A 25,784-nucleotide genomic window follows, 5' to 3' on the forward strand; every position below is an offset into this window, starting at 1 on the left:
TCTTGTTGTCAGTTTCTATCCAGATTGCCTGAGTGAATGTCTGGAGGTGTAGGCACCTCGGAATGATTGTGTTAAGCTAGCACTAAGTCCCTTCTCCGTCCACTTTTACTCTTTCCTTTACAATAAGGCTTTCAAATAAATCATGGTTTTACGGCAATTATGAAATCGAACCATATCTTGAACTTTAAGGCTAAAGTGGTCAAGCCGCGTGTTACGTACGAGAGTTCATTCGGAGTGGCGGGTAAAAAGAATTCGACATAGAAGAAAGGAATGTAGGATGTCACGAAAAGTCCCGGTGCCGTTGGTGCCAGTCGCCCTCCACGATGGACTCACATAAACTTTCCTGTACTTGACTGGATGCACTGAACGATGTGCGCAATAGCATTCATGCTTTCAGTTTCTATCCAAATTGTCTGAATGAGTTTTGGGGTGTGGGCACTTGGGAATCCCTTCCCTACTTCCCTTCTTTTGATTATGAGACTTTGTTCAAATAAATTGACACGATTGCAAGACAGTGAAGAACCAATGTTTTTCCCCAAAGCTATCATCATTGATGAGATGCTCGCTGTATGGTTTAAACCGGCCATCGAAAATATTCTTACACCTACTTAGTTGGCTCCCGAGTTGTAGTTACTGGATCTCTTGCGTCCAAAGCCCCTGGGCTGGCAAGAAAACTTGGTGGTGGTGCATCTGCTTCTCAGCAGGGCAGCATTTGTGGAGCGGAATTGTTCAAAGTACATCACAACTGAGAGCTTACGCTGCGTTAACACTAATGCAGTTTGAAACTGAGTGTAATTCACCAAGTGTTCATTTCATTGCTCTAGTGAGCGCCAACAGTCAAAGTGAACCGCGAGGTCAGCAGAAAGAAATGGCTCTCCCCTGTGTCGTTTATCATAGTGGAAAGTACTTTAAAGCGTACAAAAGCAATGTGCCTCCTGCACAACACTCAGGCGTCCACATGGTTTCCGCTACTGACGCAATTCAAGGCTTACCTAACCATTAAATCCATACCAGGAAACTTGAAAACGGAAAAGAAAATAGGACCGTAAAAAACAACTCAGAAATAACCGTCGAATAGGCAACTCAAGGTAGTGATGTGTTGCTTGCAAGAAGTCGGAAATGATTTGGAAAAAACTGTATTCAAACTGGAGTTTAAATGGTTATACAATTTGATTGTTCCGGTAGCCTGTTCCAGATGTTAATTGGTTCTTCTTTCCACAAACTTTTTGAATGATTTCTAAATACTGACAACTTTTTTGCCTTAAGAATGCCGAATTCCCACTATCGTTGAGTGGACTCGATGTTTTAAACTTTCCGGTGAAGTCAATTAGTCCGGAAACAGGAAAAGCTCAGTATTTTTTGTGTGTGGTCGCAAGGAAACGCGAGAGGACCAGCCTTCGCTAAAAGCGTACCACTATTTAGGATAGGACTGCATAGTTGTACACATTGGTTAGATGTAACCCAAATTTGGCGTTCGGAAGGGACGCTAGTACCTAGCATGAGATAACGGGACGGTCGGGCTTCCTTGACTACAGAGGCCAATAGAAAAAGGGGGTTAGATTAATTGTGACTCCAATCTCCACGTCACTTATACCGGGATTCATACGCAAATGTTTGCGTCACCCTTGAAACAGTGGAGGGAGAAAGCACTGATCTAACAAGGTGTTCACACGTCGATATTATCAATGAGAATAGCTAATTATTCGAAATTGTCCTGACTGCACTAGCTACCTTTCCGAGAATTTAAAATGGAATCAATCCATAGTTGGCACTCAGTCTGTTTTGAGAAGAGATCTATATTACTTCCCAAAGCACGTTGAGGTCCTTCCATTTCTGTGCTTCCAAACCTCTGTTATATCACTCATCGGCTGATTACCCACCTTTTGACTAAAAACAATCAGAACAAAGTTATAATCCTGACGTTGTTTACCACGTTTCCTCTCCGGGTCAACACTTCTAACCATTATGCTTTGCTGAATCATGTTCAAGCACAGTACATGGTTTTCCACACACACGCACCCGGAAACACCAAGAGAAGATTGAAGTCCATGTGCTATTTACCGTGACCGAAAACTGGTCAATCGATTGGTTGGTCATTTAGTACGACCACGCTGGTCGATGAACGAACTGTTCATGAATGGCTTAATGACAGCTAGGTAGCTTGAGGTCAAAGGATAACGGATTGGTCACGTTGACGCGGAGAATTAACGTCGAAACTAGTAGTTATTAGGTGCAAACATAGACGCACGGGAGAATAGTTGCCAGCAAGGCCAGATGAAAAGGATGTCCCGCGGGCCCAGCTGAGGAGTCATCGGTCGAGGAGCCAATCAACAGGTAACCCCGTGATGTGACTTCTCTGACTGAAGGATGAGTGGCGCTATATCTTTCATCAGATTGCTGACCATCGACAATTAACAGCTGGGAGAGTGCAGGTCTGAAACTCTGTTTTCCTTGGCTTTTTAGTACAGATTTGCTACTTTTAGAAGATGAATCCTCCATTGGAATTTTTTCCGTTCCGCACCGTTTTCGACTGATCACAGTGTAAAAACTCGGTCCAGAACCGTGTCATCCTGAGTGATTGATTCAGATAGATCATCAGAACACAATAACTTGACTAATGACTTGAAATCGTTCAGATACGGACCTTCCGGTCAGTAAATTCGCGCTCTAAGCCATCTCGTCCCCAACTTATGACATGGCATATCCTAATCATCACAAACATCAGCGTGTAGTTCAGCTAGATTGAAAACTAAAAGACCTTTTCTCTTTGGATTATTCGTACTATTTTTCCGTCAGCTGTACTCGTTACAGAAATAAACACGCTGCTCCAAGTTAAGAGAAGTGATGTTTTAGAGTTCTCATCTTCTGAGTATATTAGGGGGGTTAGATTCCTGAAAGTAACTCCCAGAACGTCCACCCTAAACTTCCACCAACATCTCAGTAGGAAAGCCGGCAAGTATGTAGGCCAGTCAATCATTCAATCAGTTCAGCAAAAGCGGATGAGTGTTCAGGCACACCACAGAAGCACGACCGAATGCAAACATTGTTCAGGCATGTCATAGAGGCACGATCGATGTTGATGGGTGTTCACTAACATCTATCGGACAGCCTGGATCAACGCTCTCACTCGCTTGTTCGGAATACAGCTGTTGTGTTCCCTTCTGTGAGTCTTTCTTCCGGCACTAGGCACTGAAGCGGGTCAATAGCAGATACCACAGATTGGCAAATCAGCAGATATAACAGAGCATTTAGTTTATGTCACTTCACCGTGCTCATGTAAGGACGTCAAAGATGGAAGGCTATTGTATCCTGTGGGATTTTCTCTTTTCTGAAAAGAAATCAAACGAGGCTCAAACAGCATGCATTGTCTTCATTTGTAAGGTGAAATTTCGGTTATAACTTCAAAATCTCCCCAATTTTTTGTACGCGCTGTGCTTTCGGAAGATGATTTTAACCGGTTTTGAACAGCTAACTTATTATTTCACCTTCAAGACTAAAACAAACTTGGCAACCTCCGACATTACAGTTCACTTGCTCAACCAAACAAGTTAGGCGTATTCGAGGAATACACCCATTTCCAAATCAATTTGGTTTTCATGGGAGACTCAATTGAATCTCTCGTTTATGATGTCTCCCGTGAAAACCAAATTGATTTGCCAATGAGCGCATTTCTCGAAAACAGTGCAATTTGGGTTCAAGTAAATCATAAGGTAGACAGAAAGTCGGGAACTGCGCCTACCTGATGAGCCCCAAGAAGGGCGAAACCGGTCGTGGGCTGTCGAAGAGTTTCCAGCAAACTTGTGAGTAGTTTCCTTTATGAAAATAGTTAGGTGTATCTTCAAACTTCGCTGCCAAACAAGGACTTGGCGGCGAAGCGTGAAATCCATTACCATCAAACTCAGCTTCGCTGGTCACTACTGTCTTCCTATATGGAGACCCCGAGACGGGCCACATCAATCGTTAGGGAAACTGTCAGACATGGTCCAGCTTTTAATCGCACTCGTGCATCCAAGCTATTGCCCTCGATGCATAGCTCCCTTCCAAATTTTCCCACCTAACGGTATTTGCGCTTTATTTACGCAACAATTTATCAGCTTCCGTCTTCAATGCTCAGCAACTTACCCCGCTGCCCCAAATCATCGGTGAACGAAGCTGTGGCAGCTACAACCACTGTACGACAAGTACGCGGTTCTTACAGCTGACAATAATGATGATAATGTGTCCTCGAAAGCCATGAATGGGTCCTAAACCACAAAAGAGTTGAGTTACAGTGCAACACACCAGACAAACTATGGAAGTGGATCGTTAATTAATCAAACAGACTGATGAGAAAAACTCCAAAATGGTTGGCCCTGCAACTGATTTGATATCAGACGAGGTCAAAAAACATCCGGTGAAAAGCTAAATTTGTCTATTATAACAGTACGATAGCAAAGTCCATAGTCGTGGAAAGTCTTAGTGGCAGCCCTCCCTTGATTTTCAAAGTGGTGAAGCCGCCAACGTACAACAGTCATATGAAAGTTTTGCGTCTAGAAGCTCCCTCGATGTTGAAGTGACCACTGATGTAGTCGGCCGAAGAAGAATTTTCTATAGAATAGATGTTCTCAGTTGCATTAGTGTACATTGTATTTTGAATTAAAGTGCGCCGTCCTGAACGTGAGACTCATCCTTCGACCGCGAAAGGGCAGCAAGCAAGGTTACCTAGTCTGTTCGAAAGAAAAAGCCGAAAACTCTTTCTATTGGTGTCTTTACCAGAATCTTTTGGGGTAGATCAACTCCAGATGCGTTAGAAAGCCGTTAATCGAACCGCAATACGTTGTAAGTAAGCTGTACTGTACTATCATTTTTACAAAACAAACAGGGCTGCACTCCTCAGTCAATACTTGAAACATATTCTGCCTAGACATGATTCTATGCGTAATTCCTACAAGTTTAAAGCATCCAGTATGAGTGAACTCTGATGTATCTGAAGTAACAAAAAATAGCAACAGAAGCTTCACAAGGTTANTTATTCTAATGTATAACAATATTATACAAAATAGTATAATGACATTATGATAGTAAAAATAAAGATAAACAAAAAGTGTAGCTGATTTTCACCCAATCGTTTGTCCACTGCACCAACAGCGTACGCGTCGCGGCGCGTTTCGACCGGTGCAGTCGGGAAAAATGCTTTGACCCCGGTTGATTTTGAGCTCATTTCACGATTTGTGTGAGTTGGCGAATGCTTGTGACTGCGAACGGAGTATTTACTTCCTGTCGCTTTGGAACCAAGGAGTTGATTCTTCCGGCAAAATTGTTATTGCGAGTGGGGGAGGCCGTCCTTGAGTAGTATGTTATCAAAAAACTAGATTACACGACCCCNCGCAGTCCCCGGGTTTCCGTCAACCTTATGTTCTACTTCAAACAAAAAAATTGCACCAAATTAGCCAATAGACACCCACTTGATTTCTTTGCTGACCTGACGTGAACAGAGCCATCACCAGTGAAGCCCATCAGGTGCTGAAATTTTTAGCGTAACCAAGACAGTCTTTATGCAGATATGGGGCAGAAACCAACGCTAGAGTAGGTACAATGTTTAGCCATCACGCAGTGTAGATTATCGAGAACTTGTCGCTTGCACCCAACCCCAAATTGAGACGCTTGCCAAGTCTGATGGTTCATAAATCCCAGTGGGAGTCGTTTGCTTTTCACTGTTCTATACCAGCCAATACTAGGGTTCTGTAGTGCAAGTACTGTGGCAGACGGACGCATGAACAAGGCAGGTCGGGGCAAATTCAAGCCAATACGTTTATAAACATACAGGCGTCAACTTTGCGTAAACAGATTGAAAGCGCATGGCTTTATTTTGGCTTGTGGATAGCAACACACTATCAAATCTCGCGTTGAAAGATCTGGTTGTGTAAATGCCTAGTTTCTATCACCACATGTTAAACAAGGTTTCAGGGAGTTCTGTCATCCTTCTGTTCCCCCGTACATGTTTACATGTTCATTAGAGCTGTGTTGCTAGACGCAAAAAAACGGGGAAATAATTTCAGCGAATAAGTCGAACTATGCCGTTTTCGTGCGGTCTTTGTGGACGGTAATTCAGCTGAAAACACTGGTGGATTTTTTGAATTTCCTGCTTGATTCGGAGTGCTTCTCCAGCTCTGGGACTACCAGCAAACGACAAAAAGAAGAATCGCTTTGTTGGCAAAAGATCAGATATGATAATGCAGCTGCCAACATCGCGGGCAAACAAAGCTATCGGAATGCGTTTAAGCCCTCAAGCATCTCTTCCAATGCACGCCATCGAACTACTGCCGGCTATTTTAGTAGTATTCACAAACGGAATAAGTTGGTGAATTAATCAGTGAATAAGCCAGTAAATAATTAACTAGATAGATCGCGATCACAGCACCTGGATGCTGCCTAATTAAGCACTGAATCGGTTGTACACAGTGTCTTGATCTTTTGAATCCAGCCAACAGTATGACAAAATCTCATCACGTGAGGTCAAGCTGAAAACAAAACGTCGGTTTAGTAACGCGCTGATGTGAAGATCTACAGTCAACAATTGTTTCTGGTGCTTGAGCATCCAAGCTGAAAACAAAACGCGCTGATGTGAAGATCTAGAGTCAACAATTGTTTCTGGTGCTTGAGCATGAGATCGCATTTGTGTTGACTTTTAAATCAACCTGATGCAGTGTCGACCAACGGTCCTCTTGCTGAAGAGTAGAGTTTAGTGACTCCAGACCACTGGCTGAAGCACAGAGCGGTAAAGTGCAAAGGTAAGTGTGTTCACTGCTCACTAGAACAAAAATCTTGGTGCTTGAAGCTTTGGTCTAATATGGGGTTGGAAGTTCGTTCCACTTGGGTTTGTCTGTGTAACAATACCCGGTGTTCTGAAGAGGATTTTCTGATACAACACATAAAACGCTATGTGACCAGCAGACAAAATGTTGTGTCTAACTAGTGCATTCCCGTGCTTTTTCGGCTCAATGAGGCCGAGTTCATAGAGCCAGTGGTCAAATTCACGTACACGATCCTTATTTGGAAGGCACAGCATTCCCGGAATCACCCTTTTTTTAGCTGTCTACGGCCGATCTGCTTAGACAGATGTTAACCTGTGTGAGCTTCTTTGGGAACGTGGTCTTTGAACGATTTTCTTAAGTAAGAGTGTAAATGTTGGGTCCCTAGGTAGCAACTGAAAGGTAATTTCGCCGTGGGACAGCTTCACATGAACTAAGGGTCTTGAAACCAATATAACTTGCCCAATAAAAATTAACGTCACTTGTGAAAACCGACAGTCGGTTGGGAATAGTCCACTACGCACTATCGGACCCTCACTTTTCTTCCCCTCTCTCATTTTAGCGTGCAATGGGCACCAACCCGATAACCCTGGCCGCTCCGTCGTCCAAAGCCGGTGATGAGTTCGTACTCGATATGGCCACAAGCGCGGTGGCCTTGGGAAAGGTAAGCACACCACGCATTATAAACCCATGCTGTTTTCTTTTCGAATGCCTGATGACTACTCGGTGTCAATAATGTGTCTTAGGTCTTTCTTGTTCGATGATAAACCCCAAGCACAGTTGAGAAAGTTGAATTTATCCTTCGTGATTTAGAACTTACTTCAAATTCACTCATTTCGCTCACCTTCGCACTGATAAGTTTGTTTTAATTGAGCGCTGATTAGCTTCGTTGACCCTGTCCTGTAAATATTTCCATAGTGTATGAGTCAACTACTTTCCGACGTATTCACCATTCGATCAGGTTTAGTACCTACTATATGGATGCATGGTTGACCTTCAAGTGATCGGCACATCAACCATCGTGCGAGACACATGTTGGCTGTTTATAGTTACATTATAAACTCGGGTGTGTCTTGTTTACTTCAAATTTGCTAAGCCTGGTATACTTCAATCTGTGAATATCACTTTCACAATGGGTGCACCGTTCGTGCCTGACATGAACGCTGTTCATCCGAACAGGTTAGATTTGAAACCCAGTTGTTAGTTACGTGATACTTCTCGTGTGGCATGGTGCTATGAATAGAGTCCGTCAAACAAAGCTGTCCTACCCCCTCAAGCATAGTTTGACAAACCTGTGAGGGTTTGATTGACGTATTGTTCAGTGCGATTTGTTTTTTTTTCACTGCGTTTGAAAGTCGATTTTCGGTTGGTCATGGGATACACCATGTAGGTAATCGTTGAATTTTCAGTCATGATAATAGGTGATTACCAGTTGGTACTGCATCAAAGGGAGTATCAAATCCACACTTTACAAAGTACGTACAGTATTAGTGCATTGATGTTGATGACGGCCATAGTACAAATCAGAAGGTGTATGCACTAATAAAAGATTTTATCATGGTTGATAGTGGTGGGTTGCAACACGTATAAAAATAAATAAAATGCGAAAATGTGAGCAAGTCAAAAAAGGAACTGATTGTCTGTGAGAGTGCCTTGGTGAAAGTCCCGCGGCGGGAACGTGTTCTTCTCCGCAGTGCGACTGCTACACGTGTTCCATAATTATCCGTGGTCTTGGAGTGTTTGGCTGACGCCTTGCTCCCTGCGCGCGACGTCTGATGAGTCACCTTAATGTGACGTGTTTGCGAGTATGAAAAAAGACAAGTCTCGTGATCCAGTGAGCGACTGTGAGCTGAACAGTCAAGTATGTGGGTGACCGGGTAGCTACAACAGAAGCGTTTCAAAACCTGTAGTAGCAAAGTTGTGCGACAAACAGCATCCACGATCATGTCTGAGCACAGTTGGGACAATTTGAAAAACCGTTACCAACATCAATATGTATTTCGCTAACGCATTCTCCTTTAATCGTGCTGAAACTCGAAAAAGGCGCAACAGGATGAGAGACAAACGAACCACCCCGGAAACTGTTCAGAAGTTGACGGACTGCTACCCTCTTGGGACTTGCAGCAAACGCGTTGCTACTGATTCTCAGAAAGAATGATGGACTTCTGAAGTTTCTTCTTTGAGTATCTTGAGGGAATGGTTTTGTGGAATCTCAATCACTCCTTGCCATTTCTCACAGAAGAATATTATCAATTGGCCATTTATGGACATTGCTTTCGGAAATAGCCATTCGAGAATTGGTCTGCGGTGAGTCATGTGACCGGAATCTGCGCTTATAAAGGACGTTCATACCAATCATATGGTTCCTGAGATAGTTATACAAATGGAGTGCTGTTAACTATCCTAGCCACAATTTTCCGGATACGTTCCCCCAAAATGCCATAAAGTGCGCGAGGCCGATGACTGCTAAAAAGGACGAACCGACCGTACTTAGCTTTTGGAATTTTCGAGCAAGAGCTCTGTCAAGAAGGTCAGGTTCCTGAAAGCAACTTCAGAACGCCCGGAACCTGCTGCTCCACCAAAAACTCAACAGTGAAGCCGGCAAGCATCCAGGCCAGTCAATCATTCGATCAATTCAGTAAAACCTGATGAGTGTTCTCTGCGCCACAGAAGCACGACCGAATGTGATCAGCGTTCAGGCTTTTCACAGAGGCACGATCGATGTTGATGGGTGATCACTAACGTCTATCAGACAGCCTGGATCAATGTCAGAAAGTCCCCTTTAAATAGCGTGGGGCCGTTGTAACTTTTGATCTCGCACTCGCACGCACTCATGCTCTCGCACTCGTTTGTTCGGAATATATCAGTTGTGTTCACTTCTGTGAGTCAATTTTCTCCGGCATTAGGCACTGAAGCGGGTCAGCAGCAGATACCACAGATTGACGAATCACCAGATATAACAAGCTCACTTAGTGATTATGTGCAGATCACAAGAAGTGATTGTCATCCCAGCGAGATGCACTTATTTGCACGCCAATTCTGTTTCTGCGGGAATATCTCGTTTACGATGAGTTTTCAGCAACCCCATGAGTAATGTGTTTCGTCCGTTGGTTGTTATATCTATTCGCGCTAAACTAGTTTCTTGTCAAAATGAATGTATCGAGAACGTCCATCGGTATTCCAGAATGTGCACACATTTGAGCGTATTTCAGCGAACCGTCTCATCATCTCCACCGTCATCGACAACATCAGCGTAAGCGCTCAAACATGCGACATTTCGTAACTTCCTGCGACGTAACTTCCGGAGCAATATCGCCAGTTTTCGGCGTCAACGCTTTCAAATAGATGGACCTCTTCTAACATGGTAAGCCGGCATCTGTTGACCGAAAACAGACAAGAACTACGGAGGCTCCTCACTCTTTCACATGACCAAATCTGCAATGTATACATTTTAGCCGTGCTACTTGGGCGTTATTTCAAAATGACATGGCGGTAGACAAGAAATTTGGATTTACAAAACAGTCCGAAAAAGATCTTCCACAGAGACAATCTAGCTTTGCTTGGCTTGTTGTAGCCTGTTATAGCGTTCCACAAGGAGGGCATCCACTTTTTTGGCCCAGGAATATCGATGTTTTTGGTGCGCTAAATCACCTGATGGTGTCTAACGTCCTCAAACTCTACGCTGGGCTCGGTGGTAAGTATTTGATGACAGCCTGGGCTTGATGATTCGCGTGATCAGTCATCGGTTCAAAGACCAGGAAGTCACCTTTGGCTGTGTTAATCACTCACCGAGACGCCATTGAACAACAGCCAGTCTGTGTTTGAGACATGACCAATCAACTTGATCTCACACAAGAGGCCGCTGTAGTAAGATACCAAGGTTCAAGTGCGAGGAAAGTTGGCTATGCAGTTTGGTATCATGTGGTTTGTCACTGCTACATCACCTCAAATGTCAATTGCACGGAAGACTGAAACTAAGCAAGGTTTCGTGAATTTTCACCGTACTCGGAGTTTTCAATCCTACAGGTGGTGAAATGGTTGCTGAATAAATCACGACACGACCGAAAATAACTTGGTCTAATTCACCAAGACAGAGAAGACTATCAATCCAATTGGGAAAACATCCAAGGAGTTGCTCACGCAAGAATAAAACGGTCGTGGGAGTTTGTCCACATATGGTACTCCAAACAGAAATCCAAGTCTATCAGCTGCAACGAAAAGAACAGTTTCACAACCACGCGACTCCGAAAGGCATGGGAAATCAAACGGACCAACAACAACCAACTATCCAATCGGAGCATAAAAAAGCTGCTAAAACAGATAGTTCGTTCAAGTGGAACAACACCAGACGACAAAGCACGTAGGAATCGGCCCAGTCAGAACAAAGGGACAGAACTGTCGGATTGAAGGCACACAATGAACCAACAAGAACCGGTACCACAAACCTAACCAACCAATCACTTCAGAGCTATCGAATGCAGTTCAGAAACGGTATAAATAAAGGCGGAAGATGGGGAATTTACCGTTCCACAACCCAAACAGAAGTTGTATGACAGAATGAAAGCTTCAGCTGGTTGGCACTTACTCGTCAAGTTGTTCTGCAAAATATGTATGCGGGTTAAGTACAAGGCTCGCGATATCTTGCTTCTTCCATGGTTCCACCAATGCCCATCTTCAACATTTCGCAGGTGATACAACAAATAAGGGCGTTTTTGAGTTAGCCTACTTTTCGGCTGTAAGTAGTATAAGAATAATGGGCGTACAAATTCTCCCGAAGAATGCAATGCAGGGCCGCTAAAGCAACGGGCTGAGTATAGGTTTAAAAGAGCAAGACATACGTCACTGTGCTCGGTTCACGGTCTTCAGCAGTGCGTCTGGTCTCGCGAATTCCTTTCTTTCTTTACCTGGCACGATAGATAACAAAGAAAACACACCGCTCTCCCTCGGCTTTAAGCGTAATGTACACTTTAATGGTTGCAGTATGTCGGTTGCAGTAGATACCTTCGAAATAACGACTTCTGAGTTCAAGAGCCCACCAAGCTTGTGAATGAGCTGGCACTCATTCACTTCAGGACTTGACTAAGAGATTGCAACAGTTTACATTTGTAAATCTTGCCTGATCATGAACGCTTGAGTATATTCTTGGAAACACATTCCTCTGAAGTCTAACCATCCACAAGTCCAACGAACTTACATTCACGGAACATGTTCTGATCCATCCCCTAGATTGAAATGTGTCGCCGCCGAGGAGTCCCGATTCCGCATGGTTGGGGAGCCGACAAAAATGGAAAGGTACGTGAAACCCTTCGAAGTGTCGTTTCACAGATGGCTAATTGAATGCGATTGCTGGTGTCTGGTGCTTCTTGAAGTCGACTATGTCACTTTTTTCAGGAACCACAACAAACCTTTTCTCATTGGCCTGCTTGGCACACATTCCCAGCAACTGCGTGACCACTCCAGTATTTTTGGATTAGACAACCAGGTATAGCTTATGCCTGTAAGAATTGACACTGATTGGTGAAAAAGCTAAAATACCGTTGAGATTAATGCAATTGTTGTGAACACAAGGCACCTGGCCTCCAGTCTTAACAGCCACTTTCCGGATGAGTGGAACTGCATGCATTTAGTCAAATTTCGCGGATGTATGGAAGGCACAAATAGAGCAGCTAATGAAAGAGCGTTGGATAAATGGAAACCCTTACTATTTGCATGAAACCTTCTAGCCTATTACTCAAAACTTTCCAGGTGTCACTCCCAAAAGATGGTTGATATTCATCGCCCGATTATTCTTTAATTTACAAGCGCCAACATGAGACAAATTAATTTACTGCGTGATCTCATCTAGTCCACCACAGATCCTGCAGAGGCATCAGGCGAGGGTGCACTGTTCCCACTTGGAGGTGAAGAAGAGAACAGTAAGTGTGACATAATGTGTGTGTGTGTATTTGTCTGGACAGTCGTCCTCTCTTGAGATAGTGATCAGAATTCTGTTTCATTGATTTTTGTGCACATTACAGTGAAACCGAATTGTCTAACCCCGGGAATTAAAACCTCAAAAACGGAACTATTGTTCGCTTCTAGGAAAGGGGACAACCAGTCGCTGCTTTAAAATTTCATAACCATCCACCTATTGTGTCCGTCAATCCATGCCTTGCTAGGGGTCCCTACGGGAAACCAAGAATTCAGCAAATACCAGTTTAGATGACCAGCTTTCATTATTGCCAGGTCAGTGGCAGAGCATTTCCGAAAATCAGTGCATCGGAAAAGCGGTTGATCGGTAAATTACTGAACCGTCTCTCAGAATCTTATAGCAAGAATGCACTGTCAGCTTGCGAACGACAGTTTTAACGATAATCATTTTGGAATCAACATTCTTTATAAAGGATTGGCGGTCATCCAGTGTGTGCCGGTGTAGTAATGGTCGGGAGACTCCGTCTGTGTGTTCTCTGTGAATCAAGAATATGTTCACTCTTCGGACGCTCACACATGGAGATGGAATCGACCGCATGTCCGAAAATCGAACTACTCAAACCGAGAAACTCTTTGAAGGCAGTAACTTACATTTTGGTGGTACTGGCTTATTTTTGGGAGATCAGGTTGTTTTTAAAATACCTTTCTTGTGACTTTTTAGGCCCAGAAAAGTGAATTTGTCGCAAGAAGCCCGTTTTTGTGAACACTGTTTTTCGGTGGTCAGTTTAGTTTATTTCTCTCCCCAAAAAATGAATATTCGTGGAAATTGCGTTTCCTTCACAGAATTTTATTCTTTTGCTACAAGCACCCAATACAATTCACTTTACAAGATTGTTCCAGGTATTTGGTGCCGTTGTACCTTTCCGATTGATAGTGGAAGTTCAGTAGAACCACAGTGCCTCTTGGCTTTTCAGCGTAAAAAGACCTGTGAAGGAAACTTAGACCCTTCTGTCTTTACAGTAATCCCCAAATGAAGAATACCAAAATAGTGGATCTCTTTGCGCCCACCAGGTAGAGTGATCTTCTGAAAAGTTTCTCCAAAGGGGCCGGTTTCCTTAAGGCATGTATTTTCCCACGTCGACCATTTTACAATGTTTGGATTTATGGTGGTACTTCATTTCATAAAGGACACACCTTTAACACTTTACACCTATGACTGTGGTTTTATTTGCTTTTAGATTGTTTGTCGGACACAGTTTCTACAAAAAAGCCATTGCCTTGCATTTTAGGTGGATACAAAGGATTCGGACTTGGGATGATGGTGGAAATCTTCTGCGGTATCATGGCTGGTGGGGCCTATGGGGCCAACGTTCGGCGTTGGATGACTACTGACCGACCGGCAAACCTGGTACGGCGTTGTTTTCTATTTTTTTTTACAAAGGGACTCCAAATCAAAGCATCTGATTTTCCAACATTTCTTCAAACTGCCTTGAATTTTGGTAGTAATCCTTTAGACAGTGGCTCAGAATCCAAAGCAATGCAGAAGATTGTTCGACGCTCAAATAATAGGATTGTAGTCCTCGGTGTATTCTACCTCAAAGAACTCGGGTACCATATTTGTAATGGACTAGTCATAAGGTTGCTGAAAATCCGCTGACAGCCCACGACCGGTTTTACCCTTTTTGGGGCTCATCAGGTAGGCGTAGTCCCCGGGTTTCCATCAACCTTATGCTCTACTTGAAACCAAATTGTACGAAACTAGCGAATATACACTCATTTGCAAACTAATTTGGTTTTTTGAGAGGCTCACCTGGAACGAGAGATTCAGCTGGGTTCCAGGTGAGTCTCTGGAAAAACCAAATTAATTTGCAAGTGAGTGTGTATTCGCTAACTCGGGTACTAGTTCGTAAGGCGCAGGAAACAACAGCTATTATTGTGTCTGCGAATCATATTGAAACGGCGAGTATTAATTATCGTATGTGCCTTTGTAAATCTGGCCTCGTTCTGCGAATGCATTCAATCAAAGCAAACATAAGGATTCTCTAACCGGTGTTAAGGGGAAATCAAACTGAACCCCAGCCTAATCTATTGTTTGTGACATTCCTTAGTTGTGTCTCTCTGTATTGTAGCAAGTTTCTTTGTAATTGAGTAAAACAGATAACTGTTTATCTGCAAAACTCCTTCGGTGCCTAGCTGCGATGCCACCCGAAGGAGGCACGAGGGCTGGGATACTGTCCGGTTGCCCAAACGTATACAGGAGAAATCGAGATGCAGAGATCGGGTTCGAACCACAGATCTTCTGGTCAGTAATTTTTCGCTTTAATCACTGAGACATAGTAATCGAGTTCACTTGGTCATCTGCTTTTAATTCGATGTTTAATTAGAACTGAAATCTAGGGACTGCACCCATCCCAAGCTCCAAGAAGACCAAAACCGACTTTGGGATGTAGAAGACGTTTAAACGAACTATTGTGTCGTATACTGAGTCAAGAATATTTCCACTAATTACAGTTCTGTTGAAGGTTCTCGTTTGGCCAATAATTGTTTCTAACTTCTTCAACCCTACCAGGTAGGCACCGTCCCTGGGTTCTCATCAGTCTCATTCTCCAGCTGATCATCAAGTTGTACAGCAATAGACTCATTTGCAAATCGAGTTGACGTGAAGGAAAGTTCGTCACCAGCTTATGGCTGCGCAAACCATGATGTGCATCGAATAGGTCTAATTCGTACGGATTATGAAGGTCAGGACCATTAACACACACAGGCTACGGTTTTTTCCATTGGATTTCAATCCGGGAGGGGAGCGGGCCCAGCCATGCTCATGAGGCTACGAAACACTGAGCACAGTCGGTTTGATAATGGCTTGTGCATTATTGTATCGTCATGTCAAAGCTCGTGAATTCAAGACTATTTATTGAGGTCTTGGGATGGGTTGAAATGCAAGTAGGCAAAATCGCCAAACAGGGCTTTCATCCTGCGAAATTCTTACCCCTGATAACAATTTAAGTCCAAAGACTGAGGTCTTAGTTTTTAACTTTGTGCATTATTCCAACTCAACAAAATGAACTCAACGTTTTTCCACCACTAAGATCCACAATATTAGGAATTGTTGTGATGCGGCAAGCAAGATTAATTCCTTCCATTTGTGTACTTAAATGCAGTACCCACCTGTTCGACCACCGCAGGTATCATAAATCCACGAGATCTCTTCCCGACTTTAGGATGCCCGTAAGTTGGTCGGAGCCGACAAGTTGAATTCTTCGTTTTTTCAGTGTTGGGTTTGCACGCCAGGACGTCAAATTTTATCCTCTTATGTTATCGACGATTTCAGTGACAATGAATATCAATCGGTGGAGCCAAACGTCAGTGATTTATGAGACCATTGATAATCTAGAGGTCTGTATTTTGCTCTGATGTCTTTATAGTGCCTGGAGCCTTCCCAAACTTCACGACTTTGTATTCACATGTAATTTACAGTGTTCCGTGTTCCGTGGTTTACTGCCTGGCACAGTAGTGACATATCGTTAAATGTTACCGAAATGACATGTTTAAATTTTAGGGCCAATCATTTGTTGCCATTGATCCGAATGCGTTTGCCAGTGGATTCGGTGAGAGATTGTCCGATTACATGAACAGCATGCGCAATCTTGCCAGAGTGAGTCAAAACTGATTATACGGATTATTTCTTGAAGACCACTGCAGAGCGAGTAATTTCAAAGATTTTGTGTACTTGTATGGATTATGTGGGAGAGAAACTTACCTACGCTAGTATTCGTGCATTTCTGGCCCTCCGGCTACCACAGCATACCAGGTCTTCGTTTTTCCTCCGTGAGCACACTATATTTGTACTACTTGTGCAACTGTCAGTAGCTAAATATTATCGCTCCGGACATCCGCTTTGCAAGCATCCATTGGAGAGTAATTTTTCACGAGACCAAATCCGTGTTGCTGTTACGGTTCGGTCACACAGCGAGCAAACAATATGATATGCGGATTGTGGCAATACTCTATCCCCGGCTATGTTGCTTGATCCAGACTCCTAGCACGGCGGATAGTAAGAAGACGAAAAACCTCGGACACAAACTTTAATGATCCAACAACACGCGATCAACAGGCGATCATGGGAAAAAATGACAATATATATATTCATAGTTTGACCTTGAAGATGCCGGAATTTCGCCAGCACACATAAAAATACAGAGTTCTTTTGGGGATATTGATATCCCCGACAGTTGCCTAGTGTTCCAAATATCGAGGACTAGTGACCACAAGATATCTCCCATGTGTTAATGAACCCGTTCGCCTAAAGGTACAAATGCACCTTAGAAGTAAGTAAGTAGTAAGATTCATTACGTTTGCCTAAGAAGAGCCCATCCTAATAGGACAATAATTCTGAAGGCATTTTCAGGAAACCGAATTGGTAAGAAGGGAGTACGTCAGGCACTCTTCTTAGGCAGAATCACTGAAATCAAGGAGGCATTTCGGTTCGAATGAGAATTTCTTCTTGGGATGGGGAACATATACTTAAATGTTCACAGTGAATCAAACACGTCACTCAGAAGTGAACATTTTATCCTACCAAAGTGGGGGGGGAAGCACTGGAATCGAGTTTTGGTCTCATTATAGCTCATCAGTAATGCTCATTCCTAGCTGTGCTGTGGTTTAAAAACTGGAAATCTGACACGCGAGTTTATCCTGTTCAAACGTGGAAATTTAGATGCGTGCACCATGTTCTGGTGAATTGGTGGCAACAGGATAAACTCGCGTGTCAGATTTCCGGTTTTTAAACCACAGCACGGCTAGGGATGAGTACTACTGATGAGCTATAATAAGACCAAAACTCGAGTCCAGTGCTTCCCCCCCCCTCACTTTGGTGTGGATTCACCAGAGTAACTGCGCCAGGACAGCAGGATAACTGTTCAAGCCACTGTAATTTCAGTATGATTCCTACAAACTTTGCAACCACCTACAACAAATCAAAACATCCACTTTGACTTCCGGGGACTCACCAAGTAACTGCGCCAGGACAGCAGGATAACTGTTCAAGCCATTGTAATTTCAGTATGATTCCTACAAACTTTGCAACCACCTACAACAAATCAAAACATCCACTTTGACTTCCGGACTGTTTCGAGATCTTCTTCACTTGGTTCAGCTGTAAAAGTACAATGAAGAAAGGCCTGACACTGAATTGAGCGTCATAATGTGGTTACTTCGTTTCTTTCCGTGGGCTAAGGGCATATGGAAATTACCAAATAGCCAGCCTTGTTTTGAGAACATTCCTATGAGATAACGGATTAAACAGTGTAGGTGGAGTGGTGTGTTAATCATGTAATGTCAGTCATTGTTTTAATCAGTAGAATTGACACAACAAAAGCAAGCAATTTTCAAAGTGGTTATGAAATGTGATTCGACAAACCATTTTTCTCTCGTATTCGGTGTAAAATTGATTGGTCAACTGAACAAAGATGATCTGTCTCCGAAATAGGGCAAATATTGTTCTCTGTTGTTAAACAGAAGTCCTTAAAACAACCTGTAGTCCAAAGCTTTGGAGTGGTTTTCTTCTTGGACGATGTGTGACTCCACCCTTACGTTTCAGGTGGATAAAAACGTACCTGTTGTGATACCTGGTGATCCCGAACGAGCACACATTGAAGAGTGTAAAAAGATCGGGGGCATTCGCTACCCGCCTGTACTCATCGATAGCATGGTGAGTTTATCTCCGAGCCAGGGTTGGATTTTTGCCATTTCGGTTATTACGGTATGTTAACATTGTTGAAAATTAATTTCCCTAACATTCTCCTTTGCAGGAGCCTTTGTCTCGGAGACCAGATCGCCACACTGTTTGAAAATCAATCTTAGTTTGTAAAAAACCTGTCGCTTTGAGAGGTCATTTCAAATAGTTTCCCCACTGTTTCAGTTCAATATTTTACTGCAGAACAGTGGATGTCAGATTAAATCTCCTGGCAGGGTGACAGAGTGAGGGAAGCAAATGCAGGATAATACCATCATCATCATCATCATCATCATCATCATCATCATCATCATCATCATCATCATCATCATCATCATCATCATCATCATCATCATCATCATCATCGTCATCATCATCATCATCATCACCATCATCATCATAAGCTGTAATAACCTCGTACTTGTCGTACAGTGGTTGTAGCTGCCACGGTTTCGTTCAACGATGATTCGGAAGGGTGGTAGGTAGCTGGGCATCGGAGGCAGGCGCTGATAAATTGATGCCTAAATACAGCACCGTCAGTGGGCTGTCAAGTGGGGGGGGGTTGGAAAAGGAGCTATGCAATGAAGGCGATTGCATGAATGCACGAGCGCCATTGAGGGCGCGACTGGAACATATCTGACGATGTCTCTAGCCATTGATGTGGCCCGTCTCGGGGGCCCCATCCAGGAAGACGGCAGTGACCAGCGCAGCTGAGTTTGCTGGTAATGGCTTTTATGCTTCGCTGCCAAGTCATTGTTTGACCGCCTCTGGCTCTCTTCCAACCTTCACATGGTTGGGCGAAGTGAGCACTTCGAGGAAGTCGGTCAACTGGCATACGCAGCACGTGGCCAAGCCAGCGCAACCTGTGCAGTGTGATCAGTTCGTCTATCGAGGGTGAGGTATTTCTCCCGAATACCATTTGACGAACTCCAGTATTGCTCGTCCGGTGTTCCCACCAGATCCGGGCGATGCTCAAATACAGGATATGTTGAATTTGATCTCATAATAGACAGTAATAATGTAGAAGTCGGATGTGGCCCAAGTATCAGGTTTCGTTTGCATACACTATTATTGTCTTCTCGCAGTGTGTAGTGTAATATCATTCAGCTGTGGTATTCTTCCGGTGCGTAGACGGTGTGCAACTTGAGGGAAGTACGAGGATTGCAGTGAGCAAAAAGAACAGGGATGTCTTTGAACCAGAAACTGTCCGAGTAGTATTCGTGCACTTTGACTGGTGAGCTGTCTCGAACTCTGTCTCTAAGGGCAGGAGCCTTCATGTCCTTCCTTTTCGGCCGTGTTTAAACAAATTTTCAGCTTGGTATAAACATATGATGGTTAGTGAACCACGGATGAAGTGAAAGCTCAACGTCTTCGTTGAATAATCCTAGTATTCTGAGTAATTTAAATGGTATTTTTGCTTCTTCCGTACAAGACGGCGAGCCTGGGTCAATATTCCTTGTTTCACGGTCACCAAGTTTATATTGTGAGCTCCCTAGCTTGATATTCTTCAGTAACCAGTGTCAGTGGGGTTCTTGTTATCAGTTTCTATCCAGATTGCCTGAATGAATATCTGGAGGTGTAGGCACCTCGGACTGATTGTGGTATGCTAGCTCCAAGTCACTATCCCGTCCACATTTACTCTTTTCTTTACAATAAGGCTTTCAAACAAATCATGGTTGTATGGCAGTGAAGCATCGGTGTTGAACACTGATATCATGCTGTCGATGATGATGATGATTCTTCAGCAATAAAGTGCCTTGTATAGACTGATAATTTTTTAAGAAACCCATTGTTTTCAGCTGAAAAACCACGATAAAGATTCGTCTGCTCTGTATCATTGAACACCCGGAAAAAGTGTATCCTATTGCTCCGCTTTTTTATGATTCTCGTTGTGATGGAAAACTGAAAACGCATCAGATATCCTCTTTCTGTTAAAGTTAACCACGAATAGCAGGTGCTCCGTTCCCTGAACAAGTTCACCGCCCAGAATTCTCTCTCACAGATTCATCCTGTCATCACTCCAGATGTGCTGATGGTAAAACGCTTGTTGACCGGAAGATGAAGGCGGCATTCCGAGCATCCACAAACATTGAGTTTTATCAATTCAAAAGGGAATACACTGACAAGTGTTAACTGTTGAATCCATGTCACTCAAATAGAGCTAATTCACATTTCGGATTCAAGCGCACTGACTTAGTGCACGTGAATCCTCTCACTGTCGCTTGGTGTTTGTTGAGCAGTCCACGTTAAACCACCATGTGTTACGTCATGTATGGCCTTCCCGAGATTCCGCGGTCTTTTAGTGCGACCGCTGATGAGACGTGCAAACCACCATCTCAGTCAGTGTCTGATTCCGTTCCTCTTGTTCATCGACTTTATTCCAGAACCAATTGGCTGATAGACTTCAAGTGAAGAGAATGCCGGTGTTGGAAGAGCTCAAACCGTAAAAACTCCATCTTTGCAGGCAATCCGTGTTATCTTAGTTTGTTTTTCCATACAGTCAAATGTGATTGTCTTGACGGCTGGAATGCTAGCACAATTGTCTTTGAAGTGATTTTTTTGCCCATTTTTGTTTCGAAATAGATTCAGTTTGGCAAGCAATGCCTTCTTCCTAATTTTTATTGGGAGCACTCGGGGAACGGTTGTATCGAGTTCTGTTTCCAAGGGACTGCATCCCAGGGGGGGGGGCGGTTTTAGAAGGATAGTCAAGCATCTCCCTGCTGAGTTGCTCACTAGCAAAATGTGTTTTTTCCCTCTTCGATTTTGCAAGTAAATTTACTGTAGTCAAGCATGCTCGAATTAATTGCACAACTTATATATTTCTACGAATACTTTTCTTGGTAGCCTAGACGTTCTGGACCGAGGAGGCAGTAATGTACGGTGTGATTTTGAGGCAAGATGTCCACATAACTCATTGAGAAGTATACTGTTGAGTGAGAGGTGACTCGAATGACCTACTCACATACTTTACTGTAATTAGGCCATCACTTTTGTGAAAACGGATGTCTCAACTCAGCGGCATGGGATTTCATTGCATTTTCTGCTCGAAGAACAAGGACAGTATCTGTGACAGCAAACACGGCATGCAAAAGTCAGGCAAAATTCAAGGGCAGTGTCTGTTTAGAAAAGAAGAAGCTCTGCACGGTTCATTCATCCTAGACAAGTGGCTGAAACTTCTCTCTGTGCTAGCAAAAGTGACTCGTTCGTCGGATAATTCAAGTTATACAGGTTTATTTTGGACGCAGACTTGAACGTCAAGCGGCCAGATTCGAATCATCTCTGCGATCGACCAGAGCCTAGAGATCGTAACCGTTTCAACAGTATCCTGTGACAGCCCATGAGCGGTTTGAGCTTTAGCTCGGTTCCTTCCAACCACCAGTCAGAAGCATGGGATAGAATGGGATAGAGTGTCGGGCATTTAAAAATCCTTCAAACCCTTCTGCAAGGACAAAGGTTAGCCACTTTTCACTGACGCCAGCCCACACAAAGGATGACTCTGAGACAACAGTTACCGAAGACGCCTCAGTTTGGCTACTTTCAGGGGCCATCTCTCAGGGCGATACAACGAAACGGCCCTTACTAGAGCACGGCCCTTGAGACTTAAATCGATCTGTGGGCAATGTCCCCCACATAACCAACCGCGACTTTAGTCTTCTTGCAGTAACCCCATCTGGTTAACTGATTGACGTAGTTACTAAAAAGATCATCGCATTCTCGGACGATTTCGGAGATCTGGACATATCAAGAAGGTCATCTTCCTGAAAGCAACCACTGAATGCCCGAAATCTACGGAGACTCTCAGCTCCGCTGGGTGTTGACCAGACAGACAACGCCCCCTCAATATGCAGCGCGTCACAGTCTTGCACCAGACCCATACAGTGCGAGTCAGCGTTGATCAAGGACAGACAACGCCTCCGCAATATGCAGCACGTCGCTGCCTCTTATCAAAGCCAGACCGCGTGCGTCAGCATTGGAACAGGTTCAGACAGTGTCCTTCCAATAAAAAGCCTGAGGCCGTTGTACTTTTCGCACTCGCACGCACTCGCGCTCTCGCAACCACTTTGTTGGAATATAGCTATTGTGTTCCCTTCCGTGAGCCTTTTTCTCTCCGACACTACTCACTGGAGCGGGTCAGCAGCAGATACGACAGGCCGGCGAATCAGCAGATATAACAGGACACATTCAACCAACGACAACTTCCGCCTGTGGGAGGTGCTGGTTGGTTGGAGAAAACGATTTCAAGTGGGAACTGTGACGTCGAATCTCCACAGTCTATGGATTTATTGATTTTCCAGCTTCAACCGGATGAATCATCCAGACGAAGGGTTAGGAGACAAAACCGACAGGCAGGCTTATTAACCATAATTTACCACAGGTGACTCAGTGGCTCAGACGATACTTTGCCATGGGTTAGTTTTTACCGTGATGGCAGACGAAATGCCCACGGTGGAAAGCCATGCTGAATGAAACCTCAAGTTGAACTGGGGTTATAACTCGCAATTCGACGCGAGTAAAATTCACAATTTGGGACCACGGTAGAGGAGCGAGATAGGTCAACGTCAACGTGATAATGTGGACAACTACGGGCTAATTGGATACCCCATGATGTGTATTCAGTTCCTGTTGTTCTAATCCACATTGAGTCGACTAATGCCACTGGCACATTGCTATGCAACAGCCTACTGCTAATGCCGTCAGTAGTGGTGGTAAAAAGTTGACAGCTAAAATGCCCAACTCAGAATAATCCAAACGCGGTGGGAAAACTAGAACTGCAAACGGGATAAATGAGTTGGTTGCCTGTCCAAAGACGAGTGTGATCTGGTCGTTCAAGTTGCGAAATAACTCGAAAACGGCCTTCGAGAAATACACTCTGTTGCAAATCAATTTGGTTTTCACGAGAGACTCAACTGAACCTTTCGTTCATGATATTCTACAACTGAATGTGCTGCACACAGGCAGCCTCATGATTCATTTGGCATGATATTCGAGATATCGCAGTACATCTTCATAAAGGAAACTACTCCCAAGGTTTCTGAAAACTTCGACAGCCCACAACCGGTTTCGCTCTTCTTGGGACTCATCAGGTAGGCGCAGGCCTCGAGTTTCCGTCAACCTTATGTTCTACTTGAACCCAAATTAGACTGTAGAATATCGTGCCAACTGAAACATGAAGCGGCCTGTGTACAGCACATTCAGTTTTAGAATATCACAAACGTGAGATTCAGTTGAGTCTCTCGTGAAGACCAAATTTATTTGCAAATGAGTGTATTTCTCGAAAACAGTGCATTATGGGTTCAATTAGAACGTAAGGTTGACGGAAACTCGGGGACTGCGCCTATCCGATAAGCCCCAAGAAGTGCGAAACAAGTCGTGGGTTGTCAAAGAGTTTTCAGCAACCTTGTGTGTAGTTTCCTTTATGGAAAAAGTGGACTGATCATGTTTGATGGCTTTGTTCGAGGCCTAATTAGAAGTTTGCTTGATAGTACTTGATAATGCTATTGTCCTCCGATAATTTACACACCAGAATATGTGGTTCTTACAATGTACTTATTCGTAGAACGGATATCTCAAAGAAGTTGGAATGTAGACTATGCAATCTATGGTTTAGTGATCACACGGCTCGCTTGTTCACCTGTTTACCGTAAAGCTTAGGTAGACTGTCCTTTTATAGGACCTACCACGTCGGTTTCAACCACACTGTCAGGCTCGATCTAATGTCGCCAGCGAGGCGAACTGCATCTCTCTCTAGAGTCGATCAACCTTTTATAACGAAAAAAATTGGCCTAGTTATTCCACGTTTTCCTTAAAAACTAGTTCACTTCATCAGTGTGCCATTGGGGGCTATGTGAGGGGTACATCCATATTGATTTTGGCATGATTTCCACTGGCGTATCTGATCCTCAAGCTTGTGAACTAAGAATGTTGGTCCCTTTTTATATCTACTGATTCGCTAATCTGTTGTGTCCGATTGCTGACCCGCTCCACTGCCTGGTGCTGGGAAAAAAGACTCACAGAAGAGAACACAACCGCTATATTCCGAACAGGCTACTGCGACAGCGTGAGTGCACGCGAGTGCAAAATTACAACGGTCTCAAGCTATTTACTGGGGGGACACTGTCTGAACTTATCCAGTGCTGACGCACGCGGTCTGGCCTTGGTACGAGGCTGGGAAGCGCTTCATATTGAGGGGCGTTGTCCGTCTGGTCAACATCTGGCTGAGCTGAGTTTCGGTACAATTTGGCCATTCAGTGGTTACTTTCAGGAAGCTGACCAATTCGACCATTCAGTGGTTACTTTCAGGAAGCTGACCGTCCCGATAGTCCCACACATATAGGCTTGAAAGTTCAATGAATCTAATCGCATTAACTGAGATCTCCACTTATCGAATCCGCTTAGAAAAAAGAGCATGTTTCGTCCATCAAGAACTGAGTCCACACAAAATTTAGCACGGCTGATCACCGGTCTCCAAAAACCAAGAGCGGAATTGAATCAAATCTTTGATGTGGACAGATAAACACTATGATTTCATCGTTCAGGTTAATCACCGCTCCCATACATCGACCCATCTTTCCACCCCAGAGCAAGGAAAAAACATTTGAAAGATGGTATCCGTGACAGCTGTAAATTCTCAACATAAAATTGCCCCAGTTACTGGGACAACGTCCATATGTGTGTGTGATCGATTGGTTGTCACGTAGACTAGTCTGTTGTTGGACGGTCTGTTGAATACTCCAGTCCGTTGCCATATCTACAGCTATTCCACACAGTGCAATATGCAGTCAAGAGAAACTCGACTGAGAAATTTTTCGTGATAATATATACAATAATGTCAAACGTTTTGATTTTGACATCCATTTCTTATCCATAGTTTGGTGAAAATGGCACCCAGGTATCAGCTGTGAACTTTAGTGGCATACTAGACAAACGCATTGATTTGGGCGACAACAGAAGGTCTAGTCTCCATCGGAGAATGGAGCGAACGAGTCGGTTCGTCTATTTTTACATTTGCGGCGGAACGCTTGGTTTTGGATTCCGATGTGCCAGGATTTAAAGGAAAATTGTATTTACCATGGAAATTTCATCCACTCCATGTTTAAAAACTGAGAATCAATATACATGTGTTTCATCCTTAATGGGGATTATCAGTAGTACGAAACTCCGAGAGTTTCGAACCCACGACCGTTCTCAACCGCAATCACGCACCGCTCATTGCTGCTAAGATACTGTGAGAATTGAGTTTCGGACGTATATCGAGAGTTTCGAACGACCGTTCTCAACCGCAATCACGCACCGCTCATTGCTGCTAAGATACTGTGAGAATTGAGTTTCGGACGTATATCTGTCTGTAT

At 43.8% G+C, this 25,784-nt stretch overlaps 3 protein-coding genes across 3 annotated transcripts in view; 1 reads left to right on the top strand and 2 right to left on the bottom strand.

Moving 5' to 3' along the window:
• The window catches only part of T265_05976 (hypothetical protein), a gene marked incomplete at both ends in the record, with an annotated part of 43,230 nt that extends 24,877 nt beyond the window's left edge, over nt 1–18,353 (bottom strand). The window contains one exon of the mRNA XM_009171128.1: nt 18,317–18,353. Within this exon, the coding sequence (XP_009169392.1) occupies nt 18,317–18,353 (37 nt within the window). The remainder of the gene's footprint in view (nt 1–18,316) is intronic.
• T265_05977 (hypothetical protein) overlaps nt 1–19,441 on the top strand; it is a gene marked incomplete at both ends in the record, with an annotated part of 41,529 nt that extends 22,088 nt beyond the window's left edge. The window contains 8 exons of the mRNA XM_009171129.1: nt 7,354–7,455; nt 12,018–12,083; nt 12,637–12,706; nt 13,991–14,109; nt 16,261–16,356; nt 18,301–18,411; nt 19,088–19,329; nt 19,369–19,441. Coding sequence (XP_009169393.1) covers nt 7,354–7,455; nt 12,018–12,083; nt 12,637–12,706; nt 13,991–14,109; nt 16,261–16,356; nt 18,301–18,411; nt 19,088–19,329; nt 19,369–19,441 — 879 coding nt within the window. The remainder of the gene's footprint in view (nt 1–7,353; nt 7,456–12,017; nt 12,084–12,636; nt 12,707–13,990; nt 14,110–16,260; nt 16,357–18,300; nt 18,412–19,087; nt 19,330–19,368) is intronic.
• Nucleotides 19,442–23,733: 4,292 nt separating this feature from the next.
• T265_05978 (hypothetical protein) overlaps nt 23,734–25,784 on the bottom strand; it is a gene marked incomplete at both ends in the record, with an annotated part of 4,035 nt that continues 1,984 nt past the window's right edge. Inside the window, one exon of the mRNA XM_009171130.1 lies at nt 23,734–23,895. Coding sequence (XP_009169394.1) covers nt 23,734–23,895 — 162 coding nt within the window. The remainder of the gene's footprint in view (nt 23,896–25,784) is intronic.

Source organism: Opisthorchis viverrini, assembly GCF_000715545.1.
Source record: "Opisthorchis viverrini unplaced genomic scaffold opera_v5_119, whole genome shotgun sequence".
Lineage (NCBI taxonomy): Eukaryota > Metazoa > Platyhelminthes > Trematoda > Opisthorchiida > Opisthorchiidae > Opisthorchis > Opisthorchis viverrini.